The 24,969-nt window shown below is 36.9% G+C and overlaps 2 protein-coding genes across 2 annotated transcripts in view; one reads left to right on the top strand and one right to left on the bottom strand.

Moving 5' to 3' along the window:
- The window catches only part of LOC123871441 (flotillin-2), a 229,410-nt gene that overhangs the window by 162,160 nt on the left and 42,281 nt on the right, over positions 1-24,969 (top strand). The gene's annotated exons all lie outside the window — the stretch shown is intronic.
- On the bottom strand, positions 760-23,409 carry LOC123871430 (glucose dehydrogenase [FAD, quinone]). Its single transcript, XM_045915234.1, has 4 exons — positions 23,311-23,409; positions 3,508-3,873; positions 3,015-3,265; positions 760-2,697 (listed from the first exon to the last, which is right to left on the bottom strand). The coding sequence occupies exons 2-4, from the start codon at positions 3,849-3,851 to the stop codon at positions 1,328-1,330; spliced, it is 1,965 nt and encodes a 654-aa protein (XP_045771190.1). The 5' UTR covers positions 3,852-3,873; positions 23,311-23,409; the 3' UTR covers positions 760-1,327.

Genomic DNA, 24,969 nt, shown 5'->3' with positions numbered 1-24,969 from the left:
CACACTGTTTCGCAGCTTCCACGTTCAAGTCCATTTTTTAACGATGCAGTGTACAATCCAAGACACAGATGGCGTTGGTCTTACAAATAAATCAATAATATAATAAATTCATACATACATAGTTTTGATTCAATGAATATGAGACAAATCTCTGTACTTATCTGCTTTCTTCGTCGTGCTTTGCCCTCGGAACTATTATCTAAGAATTTAGCTTCAAATCTTTTTCAATTTGCTTAAATCAAAGTTAAAAGTTATACAACATTCCCTTATAATAAATAATACATGATTCGTTCTTATAATAATTTATAATTCTCGGGGATAATCATTGGCGGTCTAGTGAAATAAACAGGGAAAAAGGGAAATATAAATTGTAGGTAAGCATATCTGCATTTAATGAGATGGTATTAATGGAAATCTGACACCTAGTGCCTGCTAGTTACTTTCAGTCTATGCTCACTTGAATTTGTGTCATGGTACTCTAACTGGTTAGTTAGTAAATAATTAATTATTAAAATCGCGATTCGTGTAATTGCTATGACAGGCTTGACTGACATCATAGTACAAGGTGGTTCCTGCCGAGTAAACCATACTCATTATTCATAAAATACTCAGGTAACTACATATTAGAATGCAATTTAGTAGCCTTAAATAAAACCATTTAAAGTCACCATTAATTCTTTATATTGAAACTACTTACATCTAATTTTATCAAAATAATACTATACCTATCTATTTTATTGTCATCTGAGAACACCGAATTCAGTAACTATATTACAGAAAAGATTACAATAGTATATTTATTTACAAGACCAAACCATATTATTATAACTTGATTTAAGTAATACTTAGTGTAAAAATTTCCTCGGGTCGGACTTAACGAGTACGTTTTCATAAGTGGGCCCAGTTATGCCAAAATGAACCACATTGTATTGAATTTGAGAATATGACACTAACAGCTGAATAAAAAAAAATAGGCAGGTTCTATTTAATATGTGGGTTGATTACTTGATTCATGTATTTCTTTTTTTTTTTTGTCCAACCCACAGTACAAATTATGTAGCTAAAACTCTTGTTTAAATAATTAAAACATTTTTTTTCCGTACCCCATACGTTCAATCAAGTTAACAATGCACAAATCACACTGTCATATTCTATTCCATCCCCAATATACTCGTAACTTTAGATGAAATAAAGACTAGAAATATTACATGTATCATGACATATTAGTATGTGAACAAAATTGTTAATATTTATTTGAAGTCTAATTAACCTTCTGTAGATCTATGGCCATATTGAAAATTTAATTACCTAATATTATAGCCCTTCATCATCTGTCAACCATACATTTTGTATTAAGGCTATTACTTCTTGAAAAAAGTTGCTCTATTTTCGAACATTTTAAAGATCTACGTTTCCTCTTATTTGTCTTTGGTAACCATGTTTCTTTTATTAAATCACTTCCTTTTTCTGCAATCATAATAACTGGAGCATTAATATTGCCGTTTGTAACTGCCGGCATAATACTTGCATCAATTACACGCAGACCTTCTACACCATACACCCGCAGTTGTGGGTCCACTACTGCCATGGGGTCACTAGATGGGCCCATCTTTGCGGTACAAGAGAGATGGTATATTGTCATAGTATATTGTCTGATATAACAATCCCAGTATTCATCTGTGTAAAGGGGTAAATGTTTGCAATTAGGAACTGGTTTGTCATTAAATCTGGCACCTAAACGTTTCATAGCCTTAGTTTCCCCTACTGCTAAGGCTGCTTTTACACCTTCCCGCAGGACACCGACATCATCAGGATGTGTTAGGTAATTATGTATCATAATTGGATATTCTAAGGGATTTTTAGACCTCAGTTTAATAAAACCACGGCTCTTAGGTCGTAGCATCATGGGAAAAATACCAAAAACGTCTCTGTTCGATATATGACCAAACATTTCTTCATAAAATTCATCTGTAATCCCATGTGCTTTTTTAACTTGAGTTCCTCCGTCTGAGGGTATCGAAGCTGAAGTCATCATGAACTCTATATCAGGCCAGTCTTCTGTTGCATTGGCATATTTTGTATTTATAAAGGCCACTACTTCCAAGCCAATACTAGAGGTTAATGGCCCATTTTCTGTTACAGCATAGCGCAACGCTGAGTTGATATTGACAAGTCTGTTCATGACTAAACTTATGGGATAGTCGACTTGAAACACGATTCCACCGACAGCAATGTGATCTTGCAAATTTCTCCCAACACCAGGAGAATCGTAGATAACATTAATGCCTACTTCTTTCAAGTGACTCGCCGGACCAACTCCTGAAAGCATAAGCAATTGAGGCGATGCAATCGCACCCGCAGATAATATAACCTCACGTTTCGCATAAATAACTTGTTTTTCAGTATCTCTAATAAATTCAACGCCATATGCTCTTTTCTTCTCTTGATCAATCAAAACTTTGGTTACATGAGAAAATAGAGAAATATGCAGGTTTTGTCGTAATCGAACGGGCCTGAGAAAGGCCTTTGCTGTGGAACATCTGGTTCCTCTTCGCATGGTAAATTGGTACCAAGCATAGCCTGTTTGTTGTGCTCCATTTACATCTATTATATCGTAGCCTGTTTCTTCACCAGCTTGTAGAAAAGCTGCGCCAATTGGTGTATTGTATGGAGCATCTTGTACTGTCAGATATCCACCTGAAATATTTACAGCAAATATGTAAGTTGCATGTTGTAAAATATAGTTGTAATCAGCCTTACTATCAGTGAAACAATGAAAGATTTAAAAATAAATATCTTAAAAACGTGATACTTTTTGGAAAAAATGCCAATAATGTTGACAGTAGGTAATTGAAAAATTGAAGATGCTCTTAAATTGTTAGAGCCTAGAAAACATTTACAAAATACTAGATGATGGCCGTGATTTTGTCCACGTGGTTTTAGGCTTTTCAAAATTACAGGGAAACTCTGATTTTTCGAGATAAAAAGAAAGTTAATAGCTTGTTTATACATACCGACTGAGTGATGTTTGGTATTTTTAGCTAAGTAAGGATTTCTTTGATCTTCAGACTTTTTGAAATATGGTAAGACATCATCATATCCCCACCCAGGGTTGCCAAATGATTCCCACTGATCAAAGTCTCGTTTGTTGCCACGAATGTAAAGCATGGTGTTAAGGACGGATGATCCACCGAGTACTTTTCCTTTGGTCCAACTACAACGTGTATCTATCATAGCTTGACAGGCCGAGTCTTGAGGTTCAGTCCTAGAAATGTGTTCATACATAAATGTACATTTAAGTAATTGAAAAATTAGTAATCAGTAAGACATTTTGAAGTAGACATTGATTAAACTTTCATAGCTCTGCTTTTAAACTGTAATTTTGCTTATCAGAGATGACATGACTGCAGTCAAACCCTTACGTCATATTTATTATTAAAAAAGCAGACAATATTTTATTTTACATAGCATATATTATCATATAGTTAGCTTTTGCTAAGTTCTTACCGGTATTTCCAATCCAGTTTGCTTTTGTGAAGATACAAGGATAATAATGGTACATCGCTAATATCATTTTCGTGTCCTCCTGCTTCCAATAAAAGGACATTCCAGCCTTCGATTTCTGTCAGTCTATTCGCTAGAACAGACCCAGCGGAGCCTCCTCCTACGATGATGAAATCATACTCTTCCCGTAGATACTTTTGGTTAAACGGCCTGTTCTCTGGATCTAGGAGATCGTAGTTGAAGTAAGCCATGGCTGCCAACATGAGGGGTATGAATGTCAGCTTGCCTATCCCCCCTATTGTGAGCGCTGCTTTAGCAGCTGCCGAAACTGTTGTTAACACTCCCATTTTGAATCAGCTGCGCATCGCTCTGAAATTAAACAAATTATTTTTATTATTTCATCATAGATACTAATACTAATGTATAAATGAGGAAGTGTCTGTCTATCAGCTAGCGTAGCATGTGCACGACCGATCTTACCAATTTTGGTCTACTGATAGCTTCATCCCGTGGAAGGCTTACATTTTATCTCGAAAAATCAAAGAATTCACAAGAAGTGTTTTTCGGACTATCTCCAATGATGACATATGGATCCTAGACATGTCGTTAACTATGGTCATCCAGCGGGCTCTATATGGTCAAGTCAGAAATGAGGAGAGCCGTAGGGGAACCAGAGTACCCGACAGCTCAATAGGTTGCGAAGCCTATGTGGCAAGGGCAGAACACATTGTTACGTTATGGTGCCGTTAATTTTTGAAGTCAATAAAAAGTAAAATAGGTTGCACAAGGCTATATGATGCTAAATGTTAAAGTTAAAAGGTCCAAAGTTAATAAACCCTGACTTTTATAATCAATTTTGCTTTTATTTTACGGCCACAGTTTGACGGTGACCGTACTAATATCAACCGCTTTTTTTGCTGTAAGGAACCAAGCGAGTTAAATCAACATTTCATACTACAAAATAGAGAATTTGAAGAATTTTACATAGGTAGTTTCGACGCGGCCCGATGGACGTGATATCAAAACCTTGTCCAATTCAAACTTTTCTACCTTGAGTTACTTTCACAATGCAATAATCACAAAACTGCAGAAAAACCTGTGGAAACTCTTTGATTTCCGGAATAAAACCGGATAAATATGTAACTGACCAGGTATATAACTATATCCACACACAAAAAAAAAACACGCCGAGCCGTTGCGGATTGATTGAAGGATAACCCAATAAACCAATAAATCAACCAACAAACACAGTTTCGCATTTATAATATAGGTAGAGTATTTGATATAAAAAATCTAAAAGAAGATGAAATAAGTATATAGTCAATGTGAATCTAACAAAAGTAACTGTGTGGCTTTTGACCACAAAGTCTTGCCAACCACAAATTATGAAAGATGAAAGGAAAGATGTGGGTCTCGAATATATTTCATAGTTTACATTGCACGAACGACTTTTAAAACGTTTTACTACAATTTATTTCATTTCGTTTGTAATAATTTTCCTCTAATTACTTATAGGTATCTTTTAAACTCTAATTTCAACATAAAAAATACTCTGAAGTTTTTTCATTTCTGCGATTTCATGACCGTATTTTGATGATTGTAAAGATTAAGAGGGGTCTCTCCGTCACTCGCTTCATACAAATGTAGTTCCAATTTCATTTGAATATCCAAAGTCCATGAAATTTTGCAGACATATTCTAGAAACTAATATCTATGTCGAAACTGGGTCGAAATATCGATATCACCAAATCATCGTATATATTCACATTACTATATTATGTCGTTTATCCATAAAATAAGCCTTAAATCAATAAAATTAAAGACGCTTATCTTTTAATGAACATGTACGAATTACAGTACTTACAGTACAGTTATCAATAATTTTATCCAGTGTACCCACGACAAGTTATTTTATTGTAATAAATTGGTTGCATAAGACTAATTAAGTATTAATGTATGTAATTCATTAATCAATATTTGAGTAAGTAGTTACTAAGCAATTGTGAATTGACACATACTATATTATTATGTAGATCGACAAAAAGTAAAACTTAGAGTCACTTCCTATCCGCGCTGAGGACATTGAGTAACAATCTATTAAAACTATATAAATGATAAATATTATAATTCCAAAAATATAAGTTTACAGTAAGAATGTTCTGGATTAACGAGAGCAACGTGGTATAAAATACGTATCTAGATGATCGGAAATGTAACTAAAGTAGCCAATTTAATAGAACCACATTATTTGATTAAAATGCCAGGGCATGCCCTGGCACACAATTATATGTAACTGACAGATGTCAAAATATGTGATATCTACGAAATCGACCGTACTTAACACAGTTTTTTTTTACAAATTATGGAGTTCTGATAGAATTCTTCGAATCCTCTCGTATACATATTAATATGTAGGATAAGTATCGCTTGACTGTTATTATTTTAATCTAAATAAGTACCTAAATATTTTGGTCCCATGGGAGTTGGAATATTCCTGTCATCTGTTCAAATCACACTAATAACAATATTCATGAGACCTATATGATTATGTCTGCTTATTGTCTTATTAAATTCACTTTTATTAATTCACTAGCTGACGCCCGCGACTTCGTCCGCGTGGATTTAGGTTTTTCGAAATCCCGTGGGAACTCTTTGGTTTTCCGGGATAAAAAGTAGCCTATGTGCTAATCCAGGATATTATCTATCTCCATTCCGAATTTCAGCCAAATCCGTCCAGTAGTTTTTGCGTGAAGGAGTAACAAACATACACACACACACACACACACACACACACACACATACAAACTTTCGCCTTTATAATATTAGTGTGATGTGAGAATAAGGTTGCTCTCAAGTCAATTAATTATACACTACAATAGTTGCGTTGCAACATCTAATCGGTTCACCGGTAAACGTCTGGGTTAATAGATTTTTGCAACGTTGTAGTTATGAATATAATACTTGAGACGTATGAGCATTATAATATCAAGTTTCGTACTACGTAGTAGTCCAACTAATGTAGATCTGAAAAAGAAAAAATGTTCTACCATTGTAATTTCAAGGAAAAAGGGGAGAAAGAAAATCTTAACGTTCGCAAGTATCGAATCTACGTAAAGAAAACTATAATAAGAGCAATGAGGCTTACGAAATTGCCTAGAAACATGTGCCTTGCTATTGAAATATAAATAGTTTTTGTGTACTACTGAACTACAGAACAGGAAGTATGTTTTTGAGGTAAAATTAATATGAAGTTAAACTGGTGTTAAACATGTAAAACAGTTCCCTTGTCTTGTCGGTCTGGTAGTTAATGAAAATTATTTCTGATTTTTTAGTTAATTCACTTGATCCGTCCCGGCTTCCTCGTAAAATGTTTTGACTGATAATAGTGAAACCCTTATTGATTTGCAGTTGCACTGAGAAGCTTAGGTGCCAATTATTTTTTTTTCACCGAAATCAAAACCTTTTCCTAATAGGCAAGAAATAAAGATGAATGTAATTAGGTAATGTGTCATGTTCTTATTACATAATGTGGTTAAACTTAATAGTGTATTGTTTACTGAGCTATTACACTGATCGATTTGGTTTGCTGTTAAAACGGGATTCATTATCATTTAGAACATTTCATAAGAAAGGTTTGTATGACATATTTTAACATAACATATTTGTCTGTGGACTAGGTAAGCCTACAAGTGTGAAGCCGGAACGGGTCAACAAGTAATTAATAAACCTAAAGTCCAACTGAGATTGCGAAGGTAACCAGTTGGATTTGCCAACACACTCACGACAGTCAGGCCATTACCGAATGCCGCCGACCTTGATAGCCAAACACGTACTGTACCTATATTCTTAACTGTTATCAGTAATACTCGTTATCGTGTGCACCACCTTCCCCTGTTTAAAGGGTTCCGTACATGAATGGACCCTATCACTAAGCCTTCGTTGTCCCTCCGTCTGTCTGTCAGCGGACTGTACCTCATGAACCGTATTAAGTAGAGAGATGAAATTTTCACAGAGTGTATATTTCTATTGCCTCTATAACGACAAATAGTAAAAATTTCAAAATGGCCGCCATATCAATTTAAAATAAAATAAAAAGTACATAATCTTGTACGATGGTACGGAACCCTTCGTGTCCGACCCGCACTTGACCGATTTTTCCTCTAGCTGGAAGCCCATATTTCAAGATATCGCTAGATTTCACCAAATTCATCTGGTTCGCATTTCACTCAACAATGAATACCAGTGTTGTCATTGCAATTTAGATATATTATACCTATACCTACTACAAATACTTTTTGATAGGGTTAGAGTTGAAATCTAGATATTTTTTACATACACACAAAAACATTATAAAATACTTGTTAATCCATTATCTGGTTTGCAGAATTCCATTACTTGTATTGAAAGTGAAGTTTTTTATATTTTAACATTGTGTTTGTGGCTGCACACTCGTTGAAGTCTTTAGTATAGTCCGACAAAAACGAACTTTTTCGTGTACAACTCTAGTAGTAATTAACCCCCAAACGAAACCCAAAAAGAGGGGTGTTATAAGTTTGACGTGTGTATCTGTCTGTGGCATCAGTTACTAATTTTACATGTAACCTAGAGTATACTTATTCTTATTTTTTCTAACTACTTAACATTTACACTATATATATAATAAAAATAACCTAATCTCTACATTAAAATAATATTACATTGCAATTAACTTATTTGACTTTTATGTAAGGGCCGCCAGTGGCGGTAAAAGCCTCCTCCATTGTATTCCATTTAAACCTATCTCTACAGATGTATTGGAAGTGAATTGAACTCTTGATTGTGTAAAAACATGTAAATATATTTGGTATTCAATATGCACAGTCCGGCTTAGGATAATAAGCAGATCCTGTTAAAAATAGGAAATTGTTAGTTTGAAGATATTCAACTAACTTCCATGTTTGGTAAATTTTATCAAAGTTATTCACTGAAACCGTATAACATAATACGAGTATAATTTCAACGCAGTTATTGAAATGAGAAAATTTTATCGTATTATTTTCATTTAAAAAATCCAAAAGTTTACCTATGTGAACTTTAATACTTGTTAAACAAGTGTCACAAACAGTCAACACAATTTCATAGTAATATATACTAATATAATAGATGCGAAAGCGTGTCTGTTTGTATTTTATTAACCCCCGACCTATAAAGAGGTGTGTTATAAGTTTGAAGTGTGTATCTGTGTATCTGTCTGTGGCATCGTAGCTCATAAACTAATGAACCAATTTTAATTTAGTTTTTTTTTTGTTTGAAACGTGGCTTGATCGAGAGTGTTCTTAGCTATAATTCAAGAAAATCGGTTCAGCCGTTTGAAAGTTATCAGCTCTTTTCTAGTTTTCTAGTTACTGTAACCTTCACTTGTCGGGGGTGTTATAATTTTTTAATTTACTCTTGTTACATTGATAGTAGGTACGTCAAACATTTCCTCGCGATACCAACACGGTCCAAGGGACCAATTCTCTGACTCGCACTTGGCCGGTTTTTGTACACAAAATGTCAATTTCAATTCCCGGTACGGTCGGTGGAGAGCTTTAATCAGCACAAAAAATAACTGTCATTTTCTATGGCGTGAACTCTTTCAGCGTACTCGTATTATATTATACTATATATAGCTCGATTACCACTGACTGACTGACTCATTGACATAATTGTTCTCCTAGAAGGAGACGGAAAATGATATAGTGATGTAAGGGAGTTGTGTTCGGTTTCGGGAACCCTCTGGGGAAAAATTATGACATTTCAGAAAAACAAGATGGCGGCCGGTGTGATTTTTGCAGCTCCGTTGTTTTCCAACCGATTTCGTCGAATTTTGCAAACTTTCAAGAAATTGGTTAAAAATTAATAAAAAAAGTAGAAAAAATTGAAAAAACAAAATGGCGGCCGAGCCGTAGCGTTTTGAAAATTTTGAATTTTCGACCCCGAACCGCGGTGCCACAGATCCGAGACGGGGTAGTCGAGGATAACTATTTTTTCGTGTTTCGCCCACGATTATCCTGTATTTTGATAGAACGGGAGTGGTTTTAAAAATTTCAAGATGGCGGCTGTCATGGCGGCCGTTTTGTTCGAGGTACGAAAAAACGCAATTTTAAAAGTTAAATATCTCAAAGTTGGCAACATCGGAGCGATTCGGATTCTATGAAGCGGTTGTACGTATAGACTGGAGGTATAGATCGGTGTGAAAAAATTACCCCATTTTTAGGGAAATTTCAAGATTTTCGGGAAATTGTAAAAAATCGAAATACGTACTTTTAGCAAAATCCGAGTATGAGTGATTACGTGTTTTACTCGTACAAATGACATTTGGGTATTTTTGTCACCGGAGACTGGCAACACTGGAATTTATCAAAGTAAAAGTGATTTTCGACACGGTCTTTTTCACGGTATCCCCTTTCGTGTTGGTGCGAGCGAGAGGAAAGATTGAAACGTCATCGGGCGCGGTATATCCTGTAGTTAATAGGAAAATTATGAAACCGTGTAAAATCTTTCTGTGAAACGAGTTGGCGGCCATTTTGTATTTTTTTTTATTTTTCGAAATTTTGACCACGTTTTTGAGGCAGTTGGCAACATTTTGGAAAGTCAGTATGTATGAATCGATTGTGTATCTCGGCTTGCAGTATGGAGATATGCAACAGGTGTTGCCACTTTTGGGGAGATTTTCGAGATTTTCCCCAAAAACTCCTCCTGTAAAATTTTGTATGAAAATTTTTTTTTTCACTGATGGTGTCAGATAGAAAACAAAAACTTAGTAAGCCAAAATTATGGAGAGAGCTGATGATTGAGGATATCGGAAACGGGTGAAGGGCCCGCTTAAGGTATTGAAGATAGGTGGGGGGTGCTCGAGCAAATGTCATTCATGACGTCATCCAATTGCCAAAAAGCTGGAAAAAAATTCAAAATGGCGAAGAAAAGATGGCCGCCATACAAATTTCGCCGGTGTCCAGCTCGGAGGGTATAAAAGATGGAAGTGTGGTTTTGTGGCAAGAGATGATCAAGGTCCAAAGGTCTACTCGATGAATAGAAAAAAAATTCAAAATGGCGGATTTTTTTTCCCCATAGAAAATGTATGGCGAATATTGAATGTCTCATTCTCCTAGAAAGAGACGGAAAACGATACGATAATGTAGGACAGATGTGTTTGGCTGGTGAAAGCAAGTAGGGAAAAATTATGACATTTCAGAAAAACAAGATGGCGACCGACGTGATTTTTGCAACTCTTTTGTTTTCCAACCGATTTCGTTGAAACTCACAATCTTTGAAGAAAGTAGTAAACGATTGATAGAAAAAGTGGAATTTTTTGGAAAAACAAGATGGCCGCCGTATAAATTTCGTCGGTGTCTATCTCGGAGGCTATAAAAGATGGAAGAGTGGTTTCTTGGCAAAAGATGATCAGGGTCCGAAGGTCTACTCGGTGAAACAAACTCTGCATGCTCGCGGACCACTTTAGTGGTCCGCGCACCCACGCACCCTACTAAATTATTATCCTAATTTACAAAAAAATAATATGGATATCGTTTTCAGGGTTTTCCAGGGTGCTGATTTTGATAATGACATTTATTTTCAAATCCAAGATGGCGGACTTACATTTTCTACAATAAATAGAAATGCCTGTCATTTTATGGGGTTTTTCGGGGTGAATTATGTATCTTAATAAATCAATTTGGTTTTATATAATAAAGTTAACCCAACCACGTCACGCGAGCTGCTTTAGCAGCTCGCGCACCGAGCAAAACACTAGTTATACTATATATAGCTCAATTACCACTGACTGACTCACTGACTCATTGACATAATTGTTCTCCTAGAAGGAGACGGAAAATGATATAATGATGTGGGGGAGTTGTGTTCGGTTTCGGGAACCCTCTGGGGAAAAATTATGACATTTCGGAAAAACAAGATGGCGGCCGACGTGATTTTTGCAGCTCCGTTGTTTTCCAACCGATTTTGTTGAATTTTGCAAACTTTGAAGAAAGGAGTAAACCATTAATGGTAAATGTCGAAAAAATTGGAAAAACAAGATGGCGGCCGAGCCGTAGCGTTTTGAAAATTTTGATTTTTCGACCCCGAACCGCGGCGCCACAGATCCGAAACGCGAAATCGAAAATTATAATTTTTTTCTTGTTTTGCTTACAATGATCCTGAATTTTGACAGAACGGGAGTGATTTTTAAAAATTCAAGATGGCGGCTGTCATGGCGGCCGTTAAGTTAGAGGTACGAAAAAACGCAATTTTAAAAGTTAAATATCTCAAAGTTGGCAACATCAGAGCGATTCGACTTCTATGAAGCGATTGTACGTATAGGCTCGAGGTATTGATCGGTGGGAAAAAATTACCCCATTTTTAGGGAAATTTTAAGATTTTCGGGAAATTGTAAAAAATCGAAATAAGGACTTTGTGCAAAATCCGAATATGAGCGATTATGTGTATTGATTGTACAAATGACATTTGGGTATTTTTGTCGCCGGAGACTGGCAACACTGGAATTTATCAAAGAAAAAGTGATTTTCGACATGGTCTTTTTTCAGGGACGATCATTTCGCGTGGGTGCGAGCGAGATGAGAGATTGAAACGTCATCGGGAGCGGTATATCCTGTAGTTATTGGAAAAGTTGTACAACGATGTAATTTATTTCTGCAAAACGAGTTGGCGGCCATTTTGTATTTTTTTTAATTTTTCGAAATTTTGATCACGTTTTTGAGGCAGTTGGCAACATTTTGGAAAGTCAATATGTATGAATCGATTGTGTATCTCGGCTGGCAGTATGGAGATATGCAACCGGTGTTGCCACTTTTGGGGAGATTTTCGAGATTCGAGACTAAGAAACTCCTGTAAAATTTTGTATGAAAAATTTTTTTTTCACTGATGGTATCGTATAGAAAACAAAAACTTAGTAAGCCAAAATTATGGAGACAGCTGATGATTGAGGATTTCGGAGACGGGTGAAGGGTCCGCTTAAGGTATTGAAGATAGGTGGGGGGTGCTCGAGCAAATGTCATTCATGACGTCATTCAATTGCCAAAAAGCTGAAAAAAAATTCAAAATGGCGAAAAAAAGATGGCCGCCATACAAATTTCGCTGGCGTCCAGCTCGGAGGGTATAAAAGATGGAGGTGCGGTTTCGTGGCAAGAGATGATCAGGGTCCGAAGGTCTACTCGATGAATAGAAAAAAAATTCAAAATGGCGGAATTTATTTTTCCATACATTTTGTATGGCGAATATCGGATGTCTCATTCTCCTAGAAAGAGACCGAAAACGATACGATAATGTAGGGGAGATATGTTTTGGTGCGCGATATGAGTAGGGAAAAATTATGACATTTCAGAAAAACAAGATGGCGGCCTATATGATTTTTGCAACTCTTTTGTTTTCCAACCGATTTCGTTGAAACTCGTAATCTTTAAAGAATATAGTAAACGATTAATAGATAAAGTGGAAAATTTTGGAAAAACAAGATGGCCGCCGTACAAATTTCGTCGGTGTCTATCTCGGAGGCTATAAAAGATGGAAGAGTGGTTTCTTGGCAAAAGATGATCAGCGTCCGAAGGTCTACTCGGTGAAACAAACTCTGCATGCTCGCGGACCACTTTAGTGGTCCGCGCACCCACGCACCCTACTTTATTAACCTCAACTACCCCGTTTTTACAAAAAAATGACTTGGATGTCGTTTTCAGAGTTTTCCAGGGCGCTGATTTTGATAACGACATTTATTTTGAAATCCAAGATGGCGGGCGTGCACTTTTTAAGAAAAAAAATGATATAGGTGTCGTTTTATGGGGTTTTCGGGGTAATTTGTGTATCTTAATAAAAAAAATCGGTTTAATACAACTCATAAACCTAACCACGTCACGCGAGCTGCTTTAGCAGCTCGCGCACCGAGCAAAAGCTAGTTATACTATATATAGCTCGATTACCACTCACTGACTCACTCACTCATTGACATAATTGTTCTCCTAGAAGGAGACGGAAAATGTTATAATGATGTAGGGGAGTTGTGTTCGGTTTCGGGAACCCTCTGGGGAAAAATTATGACATTTCGGAAAAACAAGATGGCGGCCGAGGTGATTTTTGCACCTCCGTTGTTTTCCAACCGATTTCGTTGAATTTTGCAAACTTTGAAGAAAGTAGTAAACGGTTAATAGAAAATGTAGAAAAAATTGGAAAAACAAGATGGCGGCCGAGCCGCAGCGTTTTGAAAATTTTGATTTTTCGACCCCGAACCGCGGCGCCACAGATCCGAGACGGGGTAGTCGAGGATAATTATTTCTTCGTGTTTCGCCCACAATTATCCTGTATTTTGACAGAAAGGGAGTGATTTTTAAAAATTCAAGATGGCGGCTGTCATGGCGGCCGTTATGTTAGAGATATGAAAAAACGCAATTTTAAAAGTTAAATATCTCAAAGTTGGCAACATCGGAGCGATTCGGCTTCTATCAAGCGATTGTACGTATAGGCTCGAGGTTTAGATTGGAGGAAAAAAATTACCCCATTTTTTGGGGAAATTTCAAGATTTTCGGGAAATTGTAAAAAATCGAAATACGGGCTTTTTGAAAAATCCGAGTATGAGCGATTACGTGTTTTGCTCGTACAAATGACATTTGGGTATTTTTGTCACCGGAGACTGGCAACACTGGAATTTATCAAATTAAAAGTGATTTTCGACACGGTCTTTTTCACGGTATCCTCTTTCGCGTGGGTGCGAGCGAGAGGAAAGATTGAAACGTCATCGGGAGCGGTATATCCTGTAGTTAATAGGAAAATTATGAAACCGTGTAAAATCTTTCTGTGAAACGAGTTGGCGGCCATTTTGTATTTTTTAAAATTTTTCGAAATTTTGATCACGTTTTTGACGCAGTTGGCAACATTTTGGAAAGTCGATATGTATGAATCGATTGTGTGACTCAACCAGCAGTATCGAAATATGTGAACAGTGTTGCCACATTTGGGGAGATTTTCGAGATTCTCCCCAAAAACTCCTCCTGTAAAATTTTGTATGAAAAATTTTTTTTTCACTGATGGTGTTATATAGAAAACAAAAACTTAGTAAGCCAAAATTATGGAGAAAGCTGATGATTGAGGATATCGGAGACGGGTGAAGGGTCCGCTTAAGGTATTGAAGATAGGTGGGGGGTGCTCGAGCAAATGTCATTCATGACGACATCCAATTGCCAAAAAGCTGAAAAAAAATTCAAAATGGCGAAGAAAAGATGGCCGCCATACAAATTTCACCGGTGTCCAGCTCGGAGGGTATAAAAGATGGAAGTGTGGTTTCTTGGCAAAAGAGAATCAAGATCCGAAGGTCTACTCGATGAATAGAAAAAAAATTCAAAATGGCGGAATTTATTTTTGCATACATTTTGTATGGCGATTATGAATGTCTCATTCTCCTAGAAAGAGACGGAAAACGATACATTGATGTTTGGGAGATATGTTCGGATGCGCGATATGAGTAGGGGAAAATTATGAAATTTCAGAAAAACAAGATGGCGACCGACGTGATTTTTGCAACTCTTTTGTTTTCCAACCGATTTCGTTGAAACTCGCAATCTTTGAAGAATGTACTAAACGATTAATAGAAAAAGTGGAAAATTTTGAAAAAACAAAATGGCCGCCGTACAAATTTCGTCGGTGTCTATCTCGGAGGCTATAAAAGATGGAAGAGTGGTTTCTTGGCAAAAGATGATCAGAGTCCGAAGGTCTACTCGGTGGAACAAACGCTGCATGCTCGCGGACCACTTTAGTGGTCCGCGCACCCACGCACCCTACTAAATTATTATCCTAATTTACAAAAAATAATATGGATATCGTTTTCAGGGTTTCCAGGGTGCTGATTTTGATGATGACATTTATTTTCAAATCCAAGATGGCGGACTTACATTTTCTACAAAAAATAGAAATGCCTGTCATTTTATGGGGTTTTTCGGGGTGAATTATGTATCTTAATAAATCAATTTGGTTTCATATAATAAAGTTAACCTTACCACGTCACGTGAGCTGCTTTAGCAGCTCGCGCACCGAGCAAAAACTAGTTATATTATACTATATATAGCTCGATTACCACTGACTGACTCACTCACTCATTGACATAATTGTTCTCCTAGAAGGAGACGGAAAATGATATAATGATGTGGGGGAGTTGTGTTCGGTTTCGGGAACCCTCTGGGGAAAAATTATGACATTTCGGAAAAACAAGATGGCGGCCGAGGTGATTTTTGCAGCTCCGTTGTTTTCCAACCGCTTTCGTTGAATTTTGCAATCTTTGAAAAAAATAGTAAACGATTAATGGGAAATGTGGAAAAAATTGGAAAAACAAGATGGCGGCCGAGCCGTAGCGTTTTGAAAATTTCGATTTTTCGACCCCGAACCGCGGCGCCACAGATCCAAAACGGGAAATTGAAACTAATAATTTTTTTTTGGGTTTTGTCTACGATTATCCTGAATTTTGACGGAATGGGAGTGGTTTTTAAAAATTCAAGATGGCGGCTGTTGTGGCGGCCATTATGTTAGAGGTACGAAAAAACGCAATTTTAAAAGTTAAATATCTCAAAGTTGGCAACATCGGAGCGATTCGGCTTCTATGAAGCGATTGTACGTATAGTTTCGAGGTACAGATTGAAGGAAAAAAATTACCCCATTTTTTGGGGAAATTTCAAGATTTTCGGGAAATTATAAAAAATCGAAATACGCACTTTTAGCAAAATTCGAGTATGAGCGATTACGTGTTTTGCTCGTGCAAATGACATTTAGGTATTTTCGTCGCCGAGGACTGGCAACACTGGAATTTATCGAAGCAAAAGTGATTTTCGACATTGTCTTTTTTCAGGGACGATCATTTCGCGTGGGTGCGAGCGAGATGAAAGATTGAAACGTCATCGGGAGCGGTATATCCTGTAGTTAATGGGAAAGTTGTACAACGATGTAATTTATTTCTGCAAAACGAGTTGGCGGCCATTTTGTAATTTTTTGAATTTTTCGAAATTTTGATCACGTTTTTGAGGCAGTTGGCAACATTTTGGAAAGTCAATATGTACGAATCGATTGTGTATCTCGGCTGGCAATATGGAGATATGCAACCAGTGTTGCCACTTTTGGAGAGATTTTCGAGATTTTCAACTAAGAAACTCCTGTAAAATTTTGTATGAAAATTTTTTTTTTCACTGATGGTGTTATATAGAAAACAAAAACTTAGTAAGCCAAAATTATGGAGAGAGCTGATAATTGAGGATATCGGAGACGGGTGAAGGGCCCGCTTAAGGTATTGAAGATAGGTGGGGGGTGCTCGAGCAAATGTCATTCACGACGTCATCCAATTGCCAAAAAGCTGAAAAAAAATTCAAAATGGCGAAGAAAAGATGGCCGCCATACAAATTTTGCTGGTGTCCAGCTCGGAGGGTATAAAAGATGGAAGTGTGGTTTCTTGGCAAGAGATGATCAGGGTCCGAAGGTCTACTCGATGAATAGAAAAAAAATTCAAAATGGCGGATTTTTTTTCCCCATAGAAAATGTATGGCGAATATTGAATGTCTCATTCTCCTAGAAAGAGACGGAAAACGATACGATAATGTAGGACAGATGTGTTTGGCTGGTGGAAGCAAGTAGGGAAAAATTATGACATTTCAGAAAAACAAGATGGCGACTGACGTGATTTTTGCAACTCTTTTGTTTTCCAACCGATTTCGTTGAAACTCACAATCTTTGAAGAAAGTAGTAAACGATTGATAGAAAAAGTGGAATTTTTTGGAAAAACAAGATGGCCGCCGTACAAATTTCGTCGGTGTCTATCTCGGAGGCTATAAAAGATGGAAGAGTGGTTTCTTGGCAAAAGATGATCATGGTCCGAAGGTCTACTCGGTGAAACAAACTCTGCATGCTCGCGGACCACTTTAGTGGTCCGCGCACCCACGCACCCTACTTTATTAACCTCAACTACCCCGTTTTTACAAAAAATGATATGGATGTCGTTTTCAGAGTTTTCCAGGGTGCTGGTTCTGATAACGACATTTATTTTGAAATTCAAGATGGCGGACATGCACTTTTTAAGAAAAAAATCGATATGGGTGTCGTTTTATTGTGTTTTCGCGGTTAATTTTGTATCTTAATAAATACTATCGTTTTAATACTTGTCATCCCAACCACGTCACGCGAGCTGCTTTAGCAGCTCGCGCACCGAGCAAAACACTAGTTATACTATATATAGCTCGATTACCACTCACTGACTCACTGACTCACTCATTGACATAATTGTTCTCCTAGAAAGAGACGGAAAATGATATAGTGATGTAGGGGAGTTGTGTTTGGTTTCGGGAACCCTCTGGGGAAAAATTATGACATTTCTGAAAAACAAGATGGCGGCCGACGTGATTTTTGCAGCTCCGTTGTTTTCCAACCGATTTTGTTTAAACTCGCAACTATTTAGGAAAGTAGTAAACGGTTAACAGAAAATGTAAAAAAAATTGGAAAAACAAGATGGCGGCCGAGCCGTAGCGTTTTGAAAATTTTCATTTTTCGACCCCGAACCGCGGCGCCACAGATCCGAGACGGGGTAATCGAGGATAATAATTTTTTTTTGGTTTCACCCACGATTATCCTTAATTTTGACAGGATGGGAGTGGTTTTTAAAAATTCAAGATGGCGGCTGTCATGGCGGCCGTTTTGTTCGAGGTACGAAAAAACGCAATTTTAAAAGTTAAATATCTCAAAGTTGGCAACATCGGAGCGATTCGGTTTCTATGAAGCGATTGTACGTATAGGCTTGAGGTATAGATTGGAGGAAAAAAATTACCCCATTTTTAGGGAAATTTCAAGATTTTCGGGAAATTGTAAAAAATCGAAATACGGACTTTTCGCAAAATCCGAGTATGAGCGATTACGTGTTTTGATTGTACAAATGACATTTGGGTATTTTTGTCGCCTAAGACTGGCAACACTGGAATTTATCAAAGAAAAAGTGATTTTCGACGTGGTCTTTTTTTAGGGCCGATCGTTTCGCGTAGGTGCAAGCGAGAGGAGAGATTGAAACGTCATCGGGAGCGGTATATCCTGTAGTTATTGGAAAAGTTGTACAACGATGTAATTTATTTCTGCAAAACGAGTTGGCAGCCATTTTGTATTTTTTTTAATTTTTCGAAATTTTGATCACGTTTTTGAGGCAGTTGGCAACATTTTGGAAAGTCAATATGTATGAATAGATTGTGTATCTGGGCTGGCAGTATGGAGATATGCAACCGGTGTTGCCACTTTTGGGGAGATTTTCGAGATTTTCAACTAGAAAACTCCTGTAAAATTTTGTATGAAAAATTTTTTTTTCACTGATGGTGTCAGATAGAAAACAAAAACTTAGTAAGCCAAAATTATGGAGAGAGCTGATGATTGAGGATATCGGAGACGGGTGAAGGGCCCGCTTAAGGTATTGAAGATAGGTGGGGGGTGCTCGAGCAAATGTCATTCATGACGTCATCCAATTGCCAAAAAGCTGGAAAAAAATTCAAAATGGCGAAGAAAAGATGGCCGCCATACAAATTTCGCCGGTGTCCAGCTCGGAGGGTATAAAAGATCGAAGTGTGGTTTCTTGGCATGAGATGATCAGGGTCCGAAGGTCTACTCGATGAATAGAAAAAAAATTCAAAATGGCGGAATTTATTTTCCCATACATTTTGTATGGCGAATATTGGATGTCTCATTCTCCTGGAAAGAGACAAAAAACGATACAATAATGTTCGATAGATATATTCGGATGCACGATATGAGTAGTAAAAAATTATGACATTTCAGAAAAACAAGATGGCGACTGACGTGATTTTTGCAACTCTTTTGTTTTCCAACCGATTTCGTTGAAACTCGCAATCTTTGAAGAATGTAGTAAACGATTAATAGAAAAAGTGGAAAATTTTGGAAAAACAAGATGGCCGCCGTATAAATTTCGTCGATGTCTATCTCGGAGGCTATAAAAGATGGAAGAGTGGTTTCTTGGCAAAAGATGATCAGGGTCCGAAGGTCTACTCGGTGGAACAAACTTTGCATGCTCGCGGACCACTTTAGTGGTCCGCGCACCCACGCACCCTACTTTATTAACCTCAACTACCCCGTTTTTACAAAAAATGATATGGATATCGTTTTCAAAGTTTTCCAGCGTGCTGATTTTGTTAATGACATTTATTTTGAAATCCAAGATGGCGGGCGTGCACTTTTTAAGAAAAAAATTGATATAGGTGTCGTTTTATGGGGTTTTCGGGTAATTTGTGTATCTTAATAAAAAAAATCGGTTTAATACAACTCATAAACCTAACCACGTCACGAGAGCTGCTTTAGCAGCTCGCGCACCGAGCAAAAACTAGTTATACTATATATAGCTCAATTACCACTCACTGACTCACTCACTCATTGACATAATTGTTCTCCTAGAAAGAGACGGAAAATGATATAATGATGTAGGGGAGATGTGTTCGGTTTCGGGAACCCTCTGGGGAAAAATTATGACATTTCAGAAAAACAAGATGGCGGCCGAGGTGATTTTTGCAGCTCTTTTGTTTTCCAACCGATTTTGTTTAAACTCGCAACTATTTAGGAAAGTAGTAAATGGTTAATAGAAAAGGTAGAAAAAATTGGAAAAACAAAATGGCGGCCGAGCTGGAGAGTTTTCAAAATTTTGATTTTTCGACCCCGAACCGCGGCGCCACAGATCCGAAACGCGAAATCGAAAATAATAATTTTTTTCTTGTTTTGCTCACAATGATCCTGAATTTTGACAGAACGGAAAGGATTTTTAAAAATTCAAGATGGCGGCTGTCATGGCGGCCGTTTTGTTCGAGGTACGAAAAAACGCAATTTTAAAAGTTAAATATCTCAAAGTTGGCAACATCGGAGCGATTCGGCTTCTATGAAGCGGTTGTACGTATAGACTCGAGGTATAGATCGGTGGGAAAAAATTACCCCATTTTTAGGGAAATTTCAAGATTTTCGGGAAATTGTAAAAAATCGAAATACGCACTTTTAGCAAAATCCGAGTATGAGTAATTACGTGTTTTGCTCGTACAAATGACATTTGGGTATTTTTGTCACCGGAGACTGGCAACACTGGAATTTATCAAAGTAAAAGTGATTTTCGACACGGTCTTTTTCACGGTATCCCCTTTCGCGTGGGTGCGAGCGAGAGGAAAGATTGAAACGTCATCGGGCGCGGTATATCCTGTAGTTAATAGGAAAATTATGAAACCGTGTAAAATCTTTCTGTGAAACGAGTTGGCGGCCATTTTGTATTTTTTTTTATTTTTCGAAATTTTGACCACGTTTTTGAGGCAGTTGGCAACATTTTGGAAAGTCAGTATGTATGAATCGATTGTGTATCTCGGCTGGCAGTATGGAGATATGTAACCGGTGTTGCCACTTTAGGGGAGATTTTCGAGATTTTCAACTAAAAAACTCCTGTAAAATTTTGTATGAAAATATTTTTTTTCACTGATGGTGTCAGATAGAAAACAAAAACTTAGTAAGCCAAAATTATGGAGAGAGCTGATGATTGAGGATATCGGAGACGGGTGAAGGGCCCGCTTAAGGTATTAAGGATAGGTGGGGGGTGCTCGAGCAAATGTCATTCATGACATCATCCAATTGCCAAAAAGCTGAAAAAAATTTCAAAATGGCGAAGAAAAGATGGCCGCCATACAAATTTCGCCGGTGTCCAGCTCGGAGGGTATAAAAGATGGAAGTGTGGTTTCTGGGAAGAAGATGATCAGGATCTGAAGGTCTACTCGATAATTAGAAAAAAAAATCAAAATGGCGGATTTTTTTTTTCCCATAGAAAATGTATGGCGAATATTGAATGTCTCATTCTCCTAGAAAGAGCCGGAAAACGATACAATAATGTAGGGGAGATGTGTTCGGGTGGGGGAGGCGAGTAGGGAAAAATTATGACATTTCAGAAAAACAAGATGGCGACCGACGTGATTTTTGCAACTCTATTGTTTTCCAACCGATTTCGCTGAAACTCGCAATCTTTGAAGAATGTAGTAAACGATTAATAGAAAAAGTGGAAAATTTTGAAAAAACAAGATGGCCGCCGTACAAATTTCGTCGGTGTCTATCTCGGAGGCTATAAAAGATGGCAGAGTGGTTTCTTGGCAAAAGATGATCAGGGTCCGAAGGTCTACTCGGTGGAACAAACTCTGCATGCTCGCGGACCACTTTAGTGGTCCGCGCACCCACGCACCCTACTAAATTATTATCCTAATTTACAAAAAATAATATGGATATCGTTTTCAGGGTTTTTCTGGGTGCTGATTTTGATAACGACATTTATTTTCAAATCCAAGATGGCGGACTTACATTTTCTACAAAAAATAGAAATGCCTGTCATTTTATGGGGTTTTTCGGGGTGAATTATGTATCTTAATAAATCAATTTGGTTTTATATAATAAAGTTTACCTTACCACGTCACGTGAGCTGCTTTAGCAGCTCGCGCACCGAGCAAAAGCTAGTTTTATGTATATGTCCGTTACAGCGCCTTATTCTCATATGATTTTTTATCGATGGCCTCTAAAGATAATGTCATTATTATATACACAGGTCAATGTCAAGTTGCTACGTTCTAGGTTTATTAATTTCATCTTGGGCACCGCTATGCATCCTAATGTCTTAAGCTAGACTGACAATTTAGCAATTTCTTGAGACTAAGTTTTTAAGAGAAGTTTCCCTATCGCGCTCTACAACGCTTTTCATACAAACATAGTTTGTTCTCATTTGAATCCAAACAATCCAAAAAACTGATCAAACTCTATGAAATTTTGTAGATATTATACATTCTAGAAATAAATATCTAATTTAAGAAAAAAATTGTGTGCTATTTTCCAAATTTCTATGTATTATTTGCAGTGACGGATTAAGACTACTTGATGCCCTAAGCAATCCATGCCTGTGGGCCCCCCTATCCGTATGTCAAATAGAATCGGTCTTTAATTAAACCTTTACCGCCTAAAAACATTAGTTTTTTGTAAAATAAGAAGCTGAGATGTAACGTACTTTAGAAGTGGAGTAGGTGCGACAACAATAAAAACCAAAGCATAATTTATTTACTTATTGAAATGCGCCTTGCGGCTTTTGGGGGCATTCGAATTGTCGAATGCATAAGCGGGCAGCGAGTGGGCTAGCGGGAGTGGGGTTATGACTCTAGGACGGACTCTAATCTCTATGTCAACCTAAAACGCGCGAATTTTCAAATTAGTCCTAGAAACTTTTTTTTGGTGTGGTTTTTGGTGACGTGAAAGTGAGACGTGATGCCCTAAGGACGTATTATTTTTTTGTGCTCCTTCTGGTGCCCCCTCAGACGTGATGCCCTAGGCAATTGCTTAATTTGATTAAGGGTTAATCCGTCACTGATTATTTGTTCAACCCCAAATCTTTAAAATCGTTTAAAAAATTATCATCATGAATCTGAAGAATCTACGAATCTCTGAATTTTCATACTGTAGTCACATTATTTTTTACAGAGTAAACTACCTATTTATTGCATTAAATCATAAAGCTCGGCTCTATTTTAAAAATTTTGTACTTCTTTGTTACTTTTCAAAATTATCATTCAAAAGTTTCACGGCTAGTACTTATCATTATTTTAAACAAACTGGGTCACCTATGCACACCTGCAGTGGACCAGTCAGAGGAAGTACTCGTAACTTCTCATAACACAACCAAAAATTGATAATGATCAACAAACAGCAATTAAAATAACAGAAAATAACACTAATATAACAACAATTACCTATACTTAAGAAAAGCATTACCTTAACGAGAGCAAAAGTACTGTTCCACATTCGCTTACAAAAAACACAGATCACGTCACTCACACAACTGTTATACAATACTGCGCGCGAGCACCTCGCGCGTTGGCTTACCACTGGAGCCTTCTCACCCGTTGGACTGGATGCAAAGTGAACGGTCAATGTTAAAGAAATGTTACTAAATTATGGAAGCCAGAAGCCATTTAGTAATGGCTTCTAGGTGCTATTCTAACTTTTGGTTACAAAACCTGTGGTATTTAGTCGTTAATTTTGATTTACATAATGTTGGATCAACTACAAACTGCCACCTTGCCAGATGAAAATATCTACATGTAATGTAAGATTGTGCATGCTAAAAAAATTCTATTATTCCTTAATATATATATATATATATATATATTTATATATATATATATATATATATAAATACGTATGTATGTACAAATTTACCATACAGAAATACCATAATGGCTCCCAGTAGAAATAAGGAAGCGTCATGGATTCGTATGCTATTTGTGGTGGTATATGAATATACCAGAATGATTACACCTCGAGTTTCACCTTCGTTTAGATGTATTATACAGTTACATACTCTTGAATAAATGCTTTTCCTTTAATAATATTCTTACCGTCAATTGATTCGCAAATAAAATTACCAGTATAGCTATTGTCGGTATAGCTTTCATCTATTTACTTAGTGTAATCTTTTGCGTGTTTTTTGAATAGTAATTTTGGAATGTGATGCTTTTATGCAATATTATTAATTTGCGCATCTTCAACTCTTAACTTCCTTATTGGTGTTCTTTGCTTTATTTTTACAATTTTCCGCTCTGAATGCTTTCCCACTGGGTGAGTTTTTATGATACGAAATGAGATTGCTTTATTTATAATTAGACTAGCGACCCGCCCCGGCTTCGTACGGGTGGACACTACCACGAAAAATCCTATCTATTTTCCGGGATAAAATATAGCCTATACGGATTCGGAAGAATCCCTCTAAGTAATGGTAAAAGAAATTTTGAAATCGGTCCAGTAGTTTTTGAGCCTATTCAATACAAACATACAAAAATACAAAGGTTTCCTCTTTATAATATGAGTATAGATGATGCCCGCGACTTCGTCCACGTGGATTTAGGTTTTTAAAATCCCGTTGGAAATCTTTAGTTTTCCGGGATTATACTTCAGAGGTGGTACAACACGAAACTCCTCAGTGGATAAGAGTAAATTGCTCACGATCAGTGTAATAGCTTAGTAAACAGTAGGTTTTTAACCAGGCATTGCATTATTTTACCCCCTTTTGGGTAAAATTTTTACAAAACTTTGAATATCGTATTTATTTATATCTAATCAAAAGCCTAAAAAATAAGTTTCAAGCTTCTAGCTTTAAAAATGACGTAATTTCAATACAAATATTCATCCCTTATTTGAATCCCTTACAGCTCTTTTTTCGAATTAAAAAGTATCATATTATGTCCTTTCTCAGGCTCTAGACTATCTCGGTACCCAACTTCATTTAAATCGGTTCAATAGTTTAGACGTGATTGCGTAACACACAGACAGACAGAGTTACTTTCGCATTTATAATATTAGTAAGGATGTTATTTGATGATCATTAGTCATCAGGACAGGCGTTGAAATCCTCTCGACTATTTCTTCATTTGG

This window comes from Maniola jurtina, chromosome 13 (assembly GCF_905333055.1).
Source record: "Maniola jurtina chromosome 13, ilManJurt1.1, whole genome shotgun sequence".
In the NCBI taxonomy this organism is placed as follows: Eukaryota; Metazoa; Arthropoda; class Insecta; order Lepidoptera; family Nymphalidae; genus Maniola; species Maniola jurtina.
Note: the sequence above shows the minus strand (reverse complement) of the source record. Positions and strands in the feature narration are given on the sequence as shown.